This window comes from Phacochoerus africanus, chromosome 15 (assembly GCF_016906955.1).
Source record: "Phacochoerus africanus isolate WHEZ1 chromosome 15, ROS_Pafr_v1, whole genome shotgun sequence".
Classification (NCBI taxonomy): Eukaryota; Metazoa; Chordata; class Mammalia; order Artiodactyla; family Suidae; genus Phacochoerus; species Phacochoerus africanus.
The window spans coordinates 127,340,681-127,355,067 of record NC_062558.1 but is presented as its reverse complement, the minus strand read 5'-3'; the positions used below and the strand labels follow the sequence as shown (position 1 = coordinate 127,355,067).

At 42.5% G+C, this 14,387-nt stretch overlaps 1 protein-coding gene across 7 annotated transcripts in view; it reads left to right on the top strand.

Annotated features, from left to right (window-relative positions):
• Positions 1-14,387, top strand: part of HSPA12A (heat shock protein family A (Hsp70) member 12A) — a 178,650-nt gene that overhangs the window by 1,484 nt on the left and 162,779 nt on the right. Inside the window, exons 1-4 of one of the 7 annotated variants that reach the window (XM_047762002.1) lie at positions 9,779-11,059; positions 11,601-11,736; positions 11,848-11,907; positions 12,083-12,173. In XM_047762002.1, the coding sequence (XP_047617958.1) occupies positions 12,083-12,173 (91 nt within the window). In that variant the 5' untranslated portion in view covers positions 9,779-11,059; positions 11,601-11,736; positions 11,848-11,907. The other 6 variants (XM_047762003.1, XM_047762006.1, XM_047762007.1 and 3 more) reach the window with 6 other exon arrangements.

Below are 14,387 nucleotides of genomic sequence, written 5' to 3'. Positions count from 1 at the left end.
CCTCATACCCCTTTAGATGGAGGGCATCCCCTTCGCTCACACGCCCATCCTTTTCTTCTTTTAATGCCTGTTGAGTCCCACATCTTCAAGGAAGCCATGCTCCCCACTCCAGCTCCCATGGCGGCCAGGTCTTCCTTTCTTCTACACTCCCTCTCCACTTGGAGCTGGAGCCACAAAATCCAGCCTCTAGGGCCGTCTCGACTCATTTGATGTTTTCCTGGGAGATTGGAAGTGTCCTGCAATGGGACCGAGATGTCTGTCCCCTCTGTAACCCACTGGCCTCTAAATTCCCTGAGGGCAGGGACTTGATCTGTCTTGTTCACCAGTGCATTCCCAGCATAAGTACATTACCTGACAGAGTAGAGAGTCACTAACTGTTTGTTGAGTGAATGAATGGATTTTATACATAATAAACCCTTAATTCACAATCAGGTGTTTTGGAGTTGGGTGAAGACAGGCTGTACACCAGGCTGGCTCGAGCAAAGGGTTTATTTTCAAGAACAGTAAGAAATAAGAATGGAAAAGCAGTCCGAGGTGAGATTGTGAAGGGACTGGGATAAGATTCTGTAAGAGTGGGGAGCCCTCTAACTTCTGAATAGAGGCTAGGCAAGATGAAAGCGGTGTTGTGAGAGGTGGTTGGTAGGCTTGGGGGGGGGGGTGTTTGGTTACAAAAATCAGAAGACCCAGGTAGAAAATAACATAGATGTAAGAGCCTAAACAGTAATGGTAGCAATGGAAGAGAAGGATGAGGCAGGTAATAGGAAGGAAAGATGAAAATCCCCTTTGAGTGATTGGATGTGGGGTTGGGGAATCAAAGATGACTCTATCAAGGATAGCGTGTAGAATTCTGTCTCAGTTGAGAGAAATGGGGTAAATGAGAGGGTGATCTGGTATTGATGGAGGAAATATGGTGCATTTGGTTTTGGATTGTAGAGCTTGAGGTAGCTCGAGGAAAGGAAGAACTAAAGACACAGACGTAAGACATCCACAGGGAATTTAAAGCTGAATAAGAATAGGTGAATCTTCAGGAGGGAAAAAGACAAGCAATCCTCTTGAACTAAGGACATAAATATTGAGGAAGATATTTATTTAGGATACGGGGGGACAAAAAGAACTTAAAAGATAAAGCAAAAAATCCACCTTTTTTCGTCTTTATATGTTGGTAGAATCTGATTTGCCTGGAGTGAGTGTATTTTATAACTTTGAAGAATTAAACTAAAAAAAATATGTGAGGGAAGGAAATTATGGCAAATGTTAAAGGGGAATTGAAGACTGAAAAGAGATTTTTAGGAACTCAGTTCTTCCCTTATGGATCATTCCATTTTCCTCAAATAAAAATAAAACTCTATGCAGGCTACAGAGATAAATAAACCTACTGTCTCTGTTTACCTCTGTCATTCACTCAGTCAACCAGTATTTATTGAACGCCCACCATGTGTCAGGCACTGTTCTAGGAACCTGGGGAAAAGTGGATCAAATGGATAACTTTTCCTTGGGGCACTTAAGTTCTTTGACGCTTCAGTAGCACTTACATCCTAGTGAGCCACTGGGACAATAAAAGGAAATAATAATAGATGCAAAAGCATTTTGAAAAGTTGGTATGCTGGGGGTTAACAGCCTATTGGTGTTGACAGATCCAGGGTAAATAAAATTATTATTCATAACAATTCCCATTTATCTTTTGCATAGATATTACAAGTACTAGGGTTTTAGCTGTAAGCTACATTTACGCATATGCATATTTTATATACTTAATACATTGCTTGTTTTAGTACCTTGGTGACTGTATTTCCATTTCATATTGAGACTAAATATCTCAGTGAAGGTACTCTCAGAGCACAGAGCTTGAAAGGGATTGAATGCTGCCAACCTTAAAGGTAGAAACTGGGGAGTTGAGGAGGGGAGGGAAAGGAAGAGAAGGAAAGGTTTAGAAGATGTAGAACGTTCTGGAACATATCTAGGGAGGGAGGGGAGGGAAAGGAAGAAAAGGAAAGGTTTAGAAGATGTAGAACGTTCTGGAACATATCTAGGGAGGGAGGGTAGGACAATTTTCTGAGAATTAGAAAACCTGGAGTCCCACTGTTCCCAAGATCTCCTGGGACCTCATGAATGAAATGAGAGGGTTGGACGCGAGCCGTGTTTCCTACCCTTTTTGAGTATGAAGACGCCACAGCCCAGGTAACAGTGATTAGATACAGTGACCGTGAATTCAGTGGTCCGTCTAGAGGCATTTGTATTTCATTCATGGAAACTCTGTACATGTGACGGAATTGCATTTACGGGCAAGCCACTCCTCAGTGTCGGGGTGTGTTTGCTGCACGTGTGGACTTGCCCACCGTCCGCAGGCTTTTCAGGGACCTTGATTGAGAAGCATTGAGCTGGGTCTCTCCATCTTAAATCTCTTCTACGTTCTAACTCTGATCCAAGATAAAGTATCAAGACATGTGAGTCTCTTTCTGCTAATTGAGGAGCCTTCATAGAGGAAGTGAACCATTTTTCAGGCTGTGTATCAAAAAGAATTTCCAGGCTGTGTCAGACATTTCCTAAACGGATGAGGATAAAGACACATGTATTTGTTCACTTTTCCTTAATCCTTTCCAACACCTTTATATAAATTGGAACTTGTTTGCCAGGACTTCAAATGTCCAGACGTGATTATTTAGATGTTATTTTGGGGTTGCTAGCAAGCGCTTGTTAATTCTTCTTTCCTGCATTTGCCATCTGTGTGGAATATCATTTTTCACAGGCAACGAAGGAACATGATTGCAGGTGCCTTTAATCATAGAATCATAGGAGCAGGAGACAGAATAGATGGAAATGTTGCCTTTTCCTCATCTAGAGGATGGGAGTAATAAGGTTACCCTTCCAGTTGTCATGAATGAGAAATATGATTACCAAGCTAATTGCAATATAAATAGATTTAAATTAAATGCTAAGTAATAAAAGTAGGAATGATTTGACTAATAAAAAAAATGTTTTTTCCTAATTTGATTGTTTCACTACTAATGCCTCCCAGCAGCAGTCATTTTCCACTGTAGTAGAGTAATAACAACAAAAACCACAGCAGCTACCATTCATGGAGCATTTTTATTTGCCTGGGTTTTTTGCTTATATCAGCCCATTGAATCTGCAAAACAACCACAAAAGGTAAGTGATTGGCTTGAGGTTGCACAAATTAATAAGTAGTGGAGATGAGAGCTCCTGTTGTGGCTCAATGGTCACGAACCTGGCTAGCTTCCATGAGGGCGCGGGTTCAATCCCTGGCCTCCCTCAGTGGGTTAAGGATCCGGCATGACCACGAGCTGTGGTGTAGGTCACAGATGAGGTGGCTTGGATCCTGTGTTGCTGTGGCTGTGGTGTAGACTGGCAGCTGCAGCTCCAGTTTGACCCCTAGCCTGGGAACCTCCACATGCCATGGGTGAAAACCAAAAAAAAAAAAAAAAATTGGTGAAGATGGAATTTGAACCCAGGTCCAGCCATCTCCAGTGCCCAGGCATTTCCCGATGTGCACCACTTCCTCTTAAATCTAGACCTCTCAGTCAGATTCTGCTATCAGCTTTTGCTGGATTCTTGCCCATCCTTGTCTAGAGAAACCAGTTGAGTTGCTCACATTGAGGGTTTAGAGAGGGGAGCCTGGGGAAGTAGTGGTAATTTCTTGATCCCTCGTTCTCAATCAGGGCTGTACATTAGAATCACCTGGATTAGATTCTTAGATTCTTCTAGAATCTTCTAGAATCATTAGGTTCTTCTAGAATCTGAGCACCATTGGAACTTAAGCACCATGAAGAGAATTACCTGTTTTATTCACTGCTGTCGTATTGAAAAATGCTGAATCCTGGGCCTTACCTCAGGCTTGTCAAATCAGAATCTCCAGAGGTGGGGCCTAAGCAGAGGTATTTTTTTAACATGTGATATTAATGTGCAGCCACGGTTGAGGACCACTGCTTCTTCATGGATCTCATCATAAAGAGAATGACTGAGGCTTCACCCAGGCATAGTTCCATAGTGGATGCCACCAAGAACGCCTTGAGGTGTTGGGTCGTGGAATCAGAGACCCTATGGGTTCAAGTCCTGGTTCTTCCAGTTCCCAGCTGTGTGACCTTGCACAAGTTACTTAACCTCTCTGAGCCATTTCCCCATTAACTAGTATTTTCAATTCCATAGACTTGCTATAAATTGAATTTAAAAACCATGTGAATTTCTTCCCACTGTGCCCAACACATGGTAAATGATGTCATTATTACCAAAGAAATTAAGGACCGACAGAGTAGCATGTTTAGCAATTTTGCAGTATTTGTCTGAAATCCTTCATTTAGCCTTATGTAGGCATTAAGATGGAATTAAATGATAAGGGGAAACTCCCCCTTCTAGAACAATATTAGTGACCTTTTTACCTTTACCATGTGTGCAAAATTATAAAATTGATATGTCATTTCTTGCTTGCTTCCCAAATGCACTAGGAAGCTGGCGTCACAGTCGTAAAGTGAGTGTTCAAAACTGGCATCCCGTCAAAGGCTGTTTTAGATTCAGCCTTCCGGTCATTTGTTCAAAAGGCTCTGAGGCTGAAGACCAAAAGATAGCTGTTGCAGATGCTGCTGCTGGCAATTTAATTGGTATTTTTCAGGGTATAGACACACAATTTCTATATAGGCAGAATGAAACTGGAAGTAGGGCAATTATCCAGTGAGTTCAGACAGTAAAAAGGAAAAAAAAAAATATCAGACAAAAGAAATTCTTTAAGCAAGCTACTTTGCCATTTTTAAATAGATACTTTTTAACTTTATAGAAGTAGATACAACTTAAGAGTATTTTTGTGACATAATTATGGGGCTCATAAAGCAAAATGAATACGTATAAAATATCTGACAAAGGCCAGGTTTTCTCATTTGTACTCTTAATATAAAAGTAGCAAAATAAATACAGTAATTACATTTATTGTGAATAAAGACAAAGTTTAATGTCTTTTCCACATAGGGGGCAGCAAAGAAGAGAGGACTCCTGGTTAAGAGGACCAGTTAGATGTTTTATCAAATTATGGCTAAAAATGTTTTTACTGGTGCAAATATTGATTTGGTTTATCTCCCGGCCCTTGAGAGTTGTGGGCCTACCTATTTTGTTGTTGCACTTGAGTGAGAGCTAATAAATTGTTTGACTTTTGTAATTAAACATAAGAATCTGATTGAGGGGGATTTTTGCTTCCCAGAAAATGTACTTTAAGTTAATCTGCTTAAGAGGAATTATCTATTTCTTGTTAGCAGAATCAAAAGACTGTCTATACCTTTGTAACTAATGATTTCTGCAGGCCTGGTCATGAATCTCATGTTAGTATTAAACCTTCAAAAAATTATTTGGGGGGATTAAAAAAAATTCACTTGTCAAAAATTTACGTATGTTACTGGCAAAGTGTAGGATTACTTATTGTTGTTGTTTTCTCTTATTTTTCCTTGATTTGCCTTTTTGGGGGGGGGGCTGTTTAAGAAGTTCGAGAAGTTAGTTGTTTGAATATTTAAAAAAAAATGCTAGCATAGATGCAGATGAGAATTATTTTTTGAAGAATTATGATTGAGGGAGTAAATTCCCACAAATTTTTAGTGAATAAAATAGTTTGGGGCAGATTTCTCCATATTGATTTAACTGTATCTCTTCCATATATGACAGCCATATATAAATTTTTGTCATCAAATCCCTGTGTATTTCCAAAATTATTTAAGATGACACTTGTGATGATTGTTTAAATTCCTGTGCAATTTTTAAAAATACACAGTGTCCTGTTGTATGGTCGCAAGGGGCAATGGATCCTGTTTTTAATTAGATAATATAATTATTACATTTTGCGATTGAATTATTACATTCAACACCTTCAGTGGATATTAGAGAAAGAAAAGGAGTAATGATCAGAGTCAGAAAAGCACATACTGTTTCCATTAATACTTGAAGGAGAGACATAGGAAGGTGAAAAACTAAAATATCATTTCTGAAGTGGAAAAGATTTCAGTACATTGTTAATGATGCCTACCGCCTACCTTCAGCTTGGGCTATAGGCAGCATACCTATATTTGAAATGCTACAACTGGAGACAGGAAGGAAAAGGAACTCTTAACACCATGATACTCGGACAGAAATGAAGAGTTGATGTGTATTAGGATGATTCTGTGTGATGGTACTTTCATTTAAAATAAATAATTGAGGCAAAAGGGAGGTTTGGAACAGGCGTAGCCGGGTGCCACGGTCCCCGTTTCTTCTTGTGTGGGTAGGATGCTGCCAGAGGAAGTGGACTGCCCTTGTCGGAACCAGCTCAGCTCCCGAAAGGAGCTGCACTTCTTCAATAGCTGCTGTTAGACTGTTGTAAAAATATGAGCTGATTTATGACCAACAGATGATTGAAAATATTCCTGAGCTATTCTAGGGAACCATCTCTCCTGAAGGTCATGACCAGATATATTTGTATAATCTTTGTGGGAATTTGAAAATGGAGAAGATTGCAAAACAAACGCACGAGGCAGGGAATTTCGCAGGGAAGAGCTTCTCAGTTAACCGTAGCTGTCTGTACCTTTTAAAGAATTTTTCTACCTCCAAAATTTTAAAGGTAGAACCCCCGTTTGAGAGAATTCATGCCAGATGTCTTGATGTAAAAGGATTCCATGCGAGCGCTTGTTGGAATTTTTATGAACTTAGGAATCTGACCTGAGCTTTGGTGGTCTGATCATAAATGCTTTCTCTTCTTTATAGCCAAGCTGACAGGATAGAAGGGAAAAATGAAGTTCCTGTGCGGCTTTTGAGAATACAAAAATCAAAGACTGTCTTTTGTAGGTTAAGAATCAAAGACCATGTATTGTAGCGGTAGAACAAAAATAGAGTTTCCATTTTAATGTATGATACTGGAAATAGGTAAAATGCGTGTTTATCAGCTTTACAGTGATTATTGTTCTATGTAGCATCAGTTTTTACTTTACTGAAAATGCAGCCATTTTGAATTCTTAGCTAAGACCATTGCAAGAAAAATACAAATACACAGCTGTTCAATTTTTTTTCTGTATATTTCTCTTTAACCTATTGTTGGAAAATTCATTGTCTTTTTTGAGATAATTATAAATCTACAAAAGCAGAAATGCAATTCACATGAAGAATCCAACACGAGAAGCTCTTTTAAAAAAATTTTTAACAGCTTTATTGAGATATAATTCACACTCCATACACTTGGCTCTTTTGAATTCCATGGTTTTAAATATATTCAGAATTGTGCAACTATCCCCCATATAAGCTCCCTTTTAATTTATATTTGCAATAGAATTTTCAATCTCCAAGTATTATTTGCTGTATGAGAACAAAAGGAATCACGGTGTTTGTGTGTGTGATGTTTTACGCTAAAAAATAACTGTTCTTATCTTCCCCTGTGGATGTTGTCTGGGTTTGATTCTGAATCACTAGGGGATGCCTTGAACTTTTCACACTCTTTTCCAAGCCCTAATGCTAAGAAAGAAAGCGCTGTCCTACTTGACACAAAACGAGAGCCTGGCCAGGGGATCGGAGAATATCACACACATGCCTGTACCCTCTGGGGTAGAGGTTCAGCTGCCACATCTGGATCAGCCGATGTGATTTTTATGTTTTTGAGAGACTCACCTTGCGCTCCAAATTTAGACTTTAGGACTCTATACCTCATGCCATCCTATCTCATCTATTTTTGACAAGACGTGTAGGTAAAATTTTAGGTTTTGTTTTTTTTTTTAAATGGTAGGGGCCTTTGGATCAGTCGGACTTGCGTTGGTTACTGAAGTGCATCTGTTTCTGTTGAATATTTGAAAATAAGCTATAACTCTGGAAGGCTATGATTGGAGGAAAGGCACTGTGATCCTTTATCAAACAAACTGGAGAAAAATAGTATGGGAAGCACCCAAGGCTTTCTGACTTCGGAGAGTAAGGAAACTTTGCAGCATGTAATTCTAAGAAAATTGTAGGACACCCAAAAAAGGAGACGCAAGCTCTCTTTGGGGGAGGGGAGTGAAGCCTGTGCTTGTGTAGCTTCTGTAATGTCTGACTTCGTCCTTGAAAACTGCAGCTCCGGTGTCCGTGGAGATGATTTCATGCCCTGTGCCAAGGGATAAAATACTAGAACCTTTTTCTTCCCTTAGCTGGTGGTTCTGTATGAATTCAGGAGCAAGTCTCCAACTGACATCCTTTTCTAACTGGAAAGTGAGCAGATACAAACATTTCAACAGGTACCGTTACCCATCTGCCTGATGTTGACTCTTTATTTAAGTACAAAGGATCTTAACATTTCTGTGTGTTAACCTGTAGTGGATGAGATATGTGTCGTGTATCAAATGTAAACAGTAAGTAAATCAAGGGCTTAGGTTGAGATGCCTGTGACCCGCACTGCAGAAGTAAATTTACACATCTGATTGTGAAGAAAGTTAGGTCTTACCCTTCAGAACAATCAGATATTATTAGCCAGGGCGTAATTCTCATGGCTCTGTGCACATTTCACCAGGAAGGTGTGCAAAGACACAGGAATGATGATGCATTTTAAAATGCCTTCTTTTCTGTTTGAACGCATGCCCAACATCTTGACAAACCCTGTTTCGTGTGAAGTTCAGACACATAACCCAGGTTTAATTTCTGCCTTGTAAAGTCAGCTGGTTGAAAATGTGCTCTGAAAATTACCTGAGGACTAGGATGGATAGTCCTTTTCTCTTGTCTCGGAACTTCGGAATTTGATTCAGCCCTCTCGCAAACACAGGAAAGAAGGGGGTGCAAAAGTGAAACCAGTCCTGGCTTCTGCCAGATTTGACATTCATTCCCTGACGATGGCTTCTTTTCCTCCTCTTTAAAGGTCCTGCCCCCCCTCCCCCCCCCCCAATGAAAAATGGTGAAATAGTATTAACACTGTTCACGCAAGCTCTCGCTCTGGGAGTTCACGAGGAGGACACTGGGCTTGATCACCAGCTACAAGCCGCCCACCCTCCCGCTCCCCCCAACCGTGAAAGCCACCTTCCCTGGCTGTTCTGCTGTGTAAGAGGGTCTGGGGCTCTGGCCTTGATGGTTCAGGTGCTCCCAGTTTGGCCTCCGGGCTTCCTTAACCCACTTTTACTCTGTCTTGACCACCCACCTAATAGGCAGAGCTGCTAGAAGTGACTGTGTGGTCATTTGCACTGTTCATCTCTCGCTTTGCTGTTATAGAATCACTTTCATAAATAAGGAGGTCATACAGCCAGGCAGAACTTTTGGGGTCATTCAATTCTCCCCCCTTCAGTTTAGAGACCAAAACAAAATAAAAACCTTTCTTTATAATAAGGAAAAATAAATTCTAGTTGCTGTCGAAAGAATGTCAACACATTGGAGTCAATTTAGTTAATGAGTTGCAACTTAAAAAAAATTTTATTTGAATTTTCTTCACCATATGAGTAGCTAAAGCAAAGACACCTTTTAGTCTATACACTGTGTCTTGTTGGTGCTATATGTGTGATTGCCCTAACTGAATATCATGTATGTTCTGATGGTATTAAAAAATATTTAAATCTAAAATCCAAAATTCCAAGGAAAAAAGCATTGTACCTGCTTATAGTTATGGGGCTTCTAGCACGACCTTTCAGAGTGTTAAGATGTAAGAAGTTCTATGGCTTTTTTCAGATTTGTAGTTTTAAATGGCATTGTAGCTGAGTTCTCTATACTCTTGTTTGTCACGTAAGCAGGCAGATGTTTTTGCCTTTTTTTTTTTAAAGTGCAGTAATAAGCACTTGGGGGCTGTCTTCTGCCCTAGCTTTCATCGGCTACCAAAAATATTCATGGCTCATCCAGTTGGAAGGTGATTCACCTGAAGCTTTGTTCCCAAATTAGTAACGTGGCAACATCTCAAATGGTGCTTTCCACCAGTTGAATTGAAAAAAGTCTCTCTCTTACTCAGATACAAACTTAGGCTTTCACCTGTCAGAGGAAAATGAAACCATCACTAACTGCTCTTTATTTTGCTGGCAGGTTCATGCCTACGACAAAGTAATTTTTTCCCCAGGTGAATTACTCCCTCACGTTGGCGTGGCGATGACTAATAAAGTATTTATGAAAACTCCATAAGTGTGTGGTCCCCATTCCCACAGTGTGTCACTGCTGCCGCCAAGTGACAGGTCTGAAAAATCAGCAAATCTTAAACAATTAGAGCATCGATTCCTTTTTCCAAAACCCAGGCCCCTGCTACCTTCCAGACAAAGATATTGTCTTCTTCTGTGATGGGAATTAAGAGAGGACACTGACCTCAAGCACACTTGACCCACGTGGGCGTTCCCCCTGGAATTCATGGCTTCGGAGGAAAGAAAGGCATGGGTGATTAAGAAAATAATTTCTTTGCTTGAACGAATACATCAAATTTTCGGGTTGAGGCTGTTTTTTAGTTTAGTTTGGCTAGTTTCCCACAGTCTGTCACAAAATCGCACTATGCTACAGGAAGGGAACTGTCTTAAAAAAAATCCATCCGTCGCACCGAAAACTTGTAACTCTCAGAGCACGCAGGTGCTTGGGGACGTCTGCAAAGGCAGTTCTCTTGAGCCACCTCATTCTTGAACTGGGCTAAGAGCTTTTCAATTGCTGTGACATTTTCAGCCAGGGAAGTAGTAGTTGTTGCAGAGCCATGTTTTACAGGCAATTACTTTATATGATCAATGGAGCAATTCCCCTTCCAGAAAGGAACCAAAGCGATCAAGTTAAATCATTAAAGAGAGAAAGAGAGCGCGGGAGAAAGGATTCATCTCGTTAGCAGGTGCCGGTGCTGCAGTCTCCGCGGCGGCGCACAATGTCACTGGCCCTTTAAGACAATGGCTGCGCTCCCTCCACCGCCGCCGCCCCCTCCCCGCCGCTGTTGACAGGTCTAAACCTCCCTCGCAGCCCATTGTGGCCGCAGTAGGAGGCACCTGCAGAAAATGTGCCAAAACCAGGCAGGGAGCAAGAGCTTTTCAATAAGCTCCGCAGCTGGAGAGGAGAGGCAACACTAAACAACCGGGCGCGGAGCAGGCACGTGATGGGAAAAGGGGTCACCGCCAGACACCTCCTATCGGCTTTCTGAGCGCCGGTCGGTTCAATTGCTGACATCTTCTAGCTGGCTTTTCTCTATTTGCTTAATATGCTGAGGTATTTAGCTTAAAAGCACTAAATGCTCCATCACGATGAGCTGCTCTCTCCCTTTCCCATTTACTGTTATTAAGGACATTTTCCCGTATTTTCTTTCTCTTTCTGCCCCAAACTAAGATTGTTTTCTTTGGCTTCTCTCTCACTTACTGCTTACAGGCATTCTCCGCCACACAGCTGCCTGCTTGATTTTACTCGTGTTTAATTCAGGGACAAGTAAAGCTCTCCACACACTCAGGATCTGTGCTGCCTTCCTAAAGCCCGCACATTCTGGCCGCCTTAAGCCCAGGTCTGGAAACAGTATCACATTTCAACTCAGTAAACATTTATTGTGCATCTCCTGTGTACCCACCACTGTCTGTGGGGCCCCTGGAAATCCTGAGATGGACAAGAGTGGGGCCCCTCTTGTGCTGTTTAGGATCCAGCAGAGAGGCTAAATTGCTATTATAACAATTTGTTTTGCACCCGTGCACTTCTCTATGTAGCTTACAGCCCTTTTGAGAATAAGCAGGAGTGGAGCGGGTGGCAGAGATGTGCTGGTTGGGGCTGTGGCTTTGTTCAGCGTGCCTTGGGAATCAAGAGAACAGATTGGAAATTTCAGATCTCCAAGATAAATGATAGGTGAGAACCCAGCAGCCCTGCAGCTCTGAACACACTACTTTCCAGTTCTCATGATATTTCCATCTGTTGTTTTCTCGCTTGAAGTGGTAAGGCGTTATCTCTGTCTTCCAGATGAAAACATCTGAGACTCAGGGCAAAGCACCTTGCCCAGGGCCCCACAAGGAATAGGTGGTAAGTCAAAGGCCCACAGGGACCAGCCCCTCTGCCTCCCACCAAAACCTTGATTTCCTTTCTACCTGGTGCTGCCTCCTCGGACTGTCTGCTGGTGTGAGCGCACGTTCTGAGAGCAGCGTGGAAGCACGCAAAATGACATTCTCACGTGGACCTCTTCCCCCCTCCCCTGCAGATGGAGAGTGTCGGCGTGTACGGATTCTGTGGCTGTACAGCAAAGAGCAAAATGAAGTGTGATGATTCAAGGTGGGAAATAACCGCTTCAGGTAGGAAATGAACTAATTCGTGTAAGTATCAAACCAGCGTCGGAAGGAGTTACCCCTGGAACGCCATTCCTTTAGAGAGGGACTAGGTACCCTTAGATTTGGACACACGGCTAAGGTATTTGCTAAACCGCTGCTGGTTCAGAAGTGCTTGCTCGGAATTGCAACAAGTGGTTAAGAGGTGTGAGCGAAAGAGTATTTCAGAGGCATTCAACTCAGGCAGTCATTTCCCACCTCCCCGGAGCCCAGGATGGTCACTGTCCACGCTCACAAGCACAGGTGGTGGGGCGGGACCTGGTCTAGCTGTCTGGGTGCACACTGTTGCCCTGCTCTGCTACCCCTGGGGGCCTGTATCTGTCGGGGCACCTGGTAAGGCAGGAGGAGATGGTCTCTCTCCTCCACCAAGCTTGTTTATGCTTTAGCATGTCTCTCCTCTCAGAGGACTGGCTCTCTTCTTCCTTCTTCCCCAGTGCCTCCCTCCAATTCTGGTGGAAACAAGCGGACCATTCATGTAACAAGAGAAAGAGTGAGCGGGGAGGGGGGAGATGCCACCGACAAACTCCATTGAAAGCCACTGGCTGTTCATTTACATTCACACTTTTAAAAAATGTTAACTAATGATGTTAAATGGTTTGCCAAAGGTCCTGGCAGGTCAGTTGTAGAAGTGTCATTTCTGCCTAATTAGGGCTCTTGTGGCTGCCCGGCGCCTCCCAGTGCAACTGGTGACAAGCCGAGAGCTGACAGCTTCAATTGGTGCCAATAGGAAGGTTGGGCCGGTCATGTTTTCCAACTCAGCCAGGTGTTTGCTGAATGGGGGAGGGGGCCTGGCGAGATCTGAGCGCTTCTATGATCCCTTTTCTTTCAGGGCTCCCTCCCAAGTCCTTCCCCTTTGCCTGTCTTGTCTTGTGTCAAGGTCAAGAATGGGCTTTGCTAAATCAGCAATTTGGGTTATCTCTGGGAGGTCATTAGCAGTCCCTGGCCCAGACATTTCAAGTGGTCTCAGACCCCAGATGCTAGAATTTTTTGTTCCCCCTAAAAATCAGAGAAGGGGAAAAGAAAAGTTGTAGGTGGAAAAACAACAGGAGGAGGAAGACAAAACAAAACAAAACAAAGACCCCAAAAACTCTGCAAAGCCATCAAAGCATGAAACTTCCGATGACAGTCATAATAATCAAGCGGCGTGAAAACAACTAAATCCTCTTGATCCACACCTTACATATTTTATGGAGGAAAAGACATCCCAGTGTGTTCAATTGGGTATAGAGTACCTGTCACATAGTAGGTGCTCAGTAAGTAATTTGTCATTTGGTTTGATTTTTCAGGAGAAAAACCCTTGTCTGAGAAACAAGAGTGATTGATGGAGATTCTGCTATTTCTCATGCTTAATTTATTGTTTCTATGGCGCTCTTTGAATGTCTCAGTTGACCATGAAATACATGCTAAGTTGGAGTACCACGTGATGGGGTGATATGATTGTCTTATTTTTGGTTGTGTTTTTTTCCTTTTTTTTTTTTTAAGCACTTAAATCAAGCAAAATACCACTGGTGCACAGGCTGCAGCAACTGTGACACAAAGAGGCCATCCTGTGGCGGTGATAGGACAGCTGTGTCTAGAATTGGGGATTCACACCTTGGCAGATCCTGCAGGGTCTAGGCATTCCTAATTTGTTCCTGAATTGAGCCCACCTCAAGCTCACACTCACAAGAGTGCACACACACACACACACACATACACACACACTCACACCGAGCCCGTTTATGAGCCTGATAGACAAGGAATTATAAGATTAATATATGGGCTTTGGGAGGCAGTGCTGCGTTAAAGGGAACTGGAAAACAAAGAAGCTGTTTGTTTTATAAAAATCTCAGACCAGATCCAAAGCTTACAGATCTGAGAAGGGGGAAGGAGACTCGGGCGATGGGCATCTGATGCGATGGGCATCTGATCCTTGAAGTTTCCCGCTTCCTTCCCTCACACGGCGATGCCTCTCCCTCCTGCCACCTCTGCTTTCTCTAATGTGGGACAGTGAAAAGTGGGGCCAGAAAAAGACTGTTCACGTCTGTTGAGTTTCTCAAAGGAGTGTTGTGAAGATTAGAGGAGCCAGTGTATTTTGTGAGCACACCTGGGCAGTACGCAGCATGTGTCAGGTGCCAGGTAGCAGGGAGGTCTCTCTTCAGGGTTGAGACCATGTGCTGTTCTGTGGTGTCAGGTTATTTT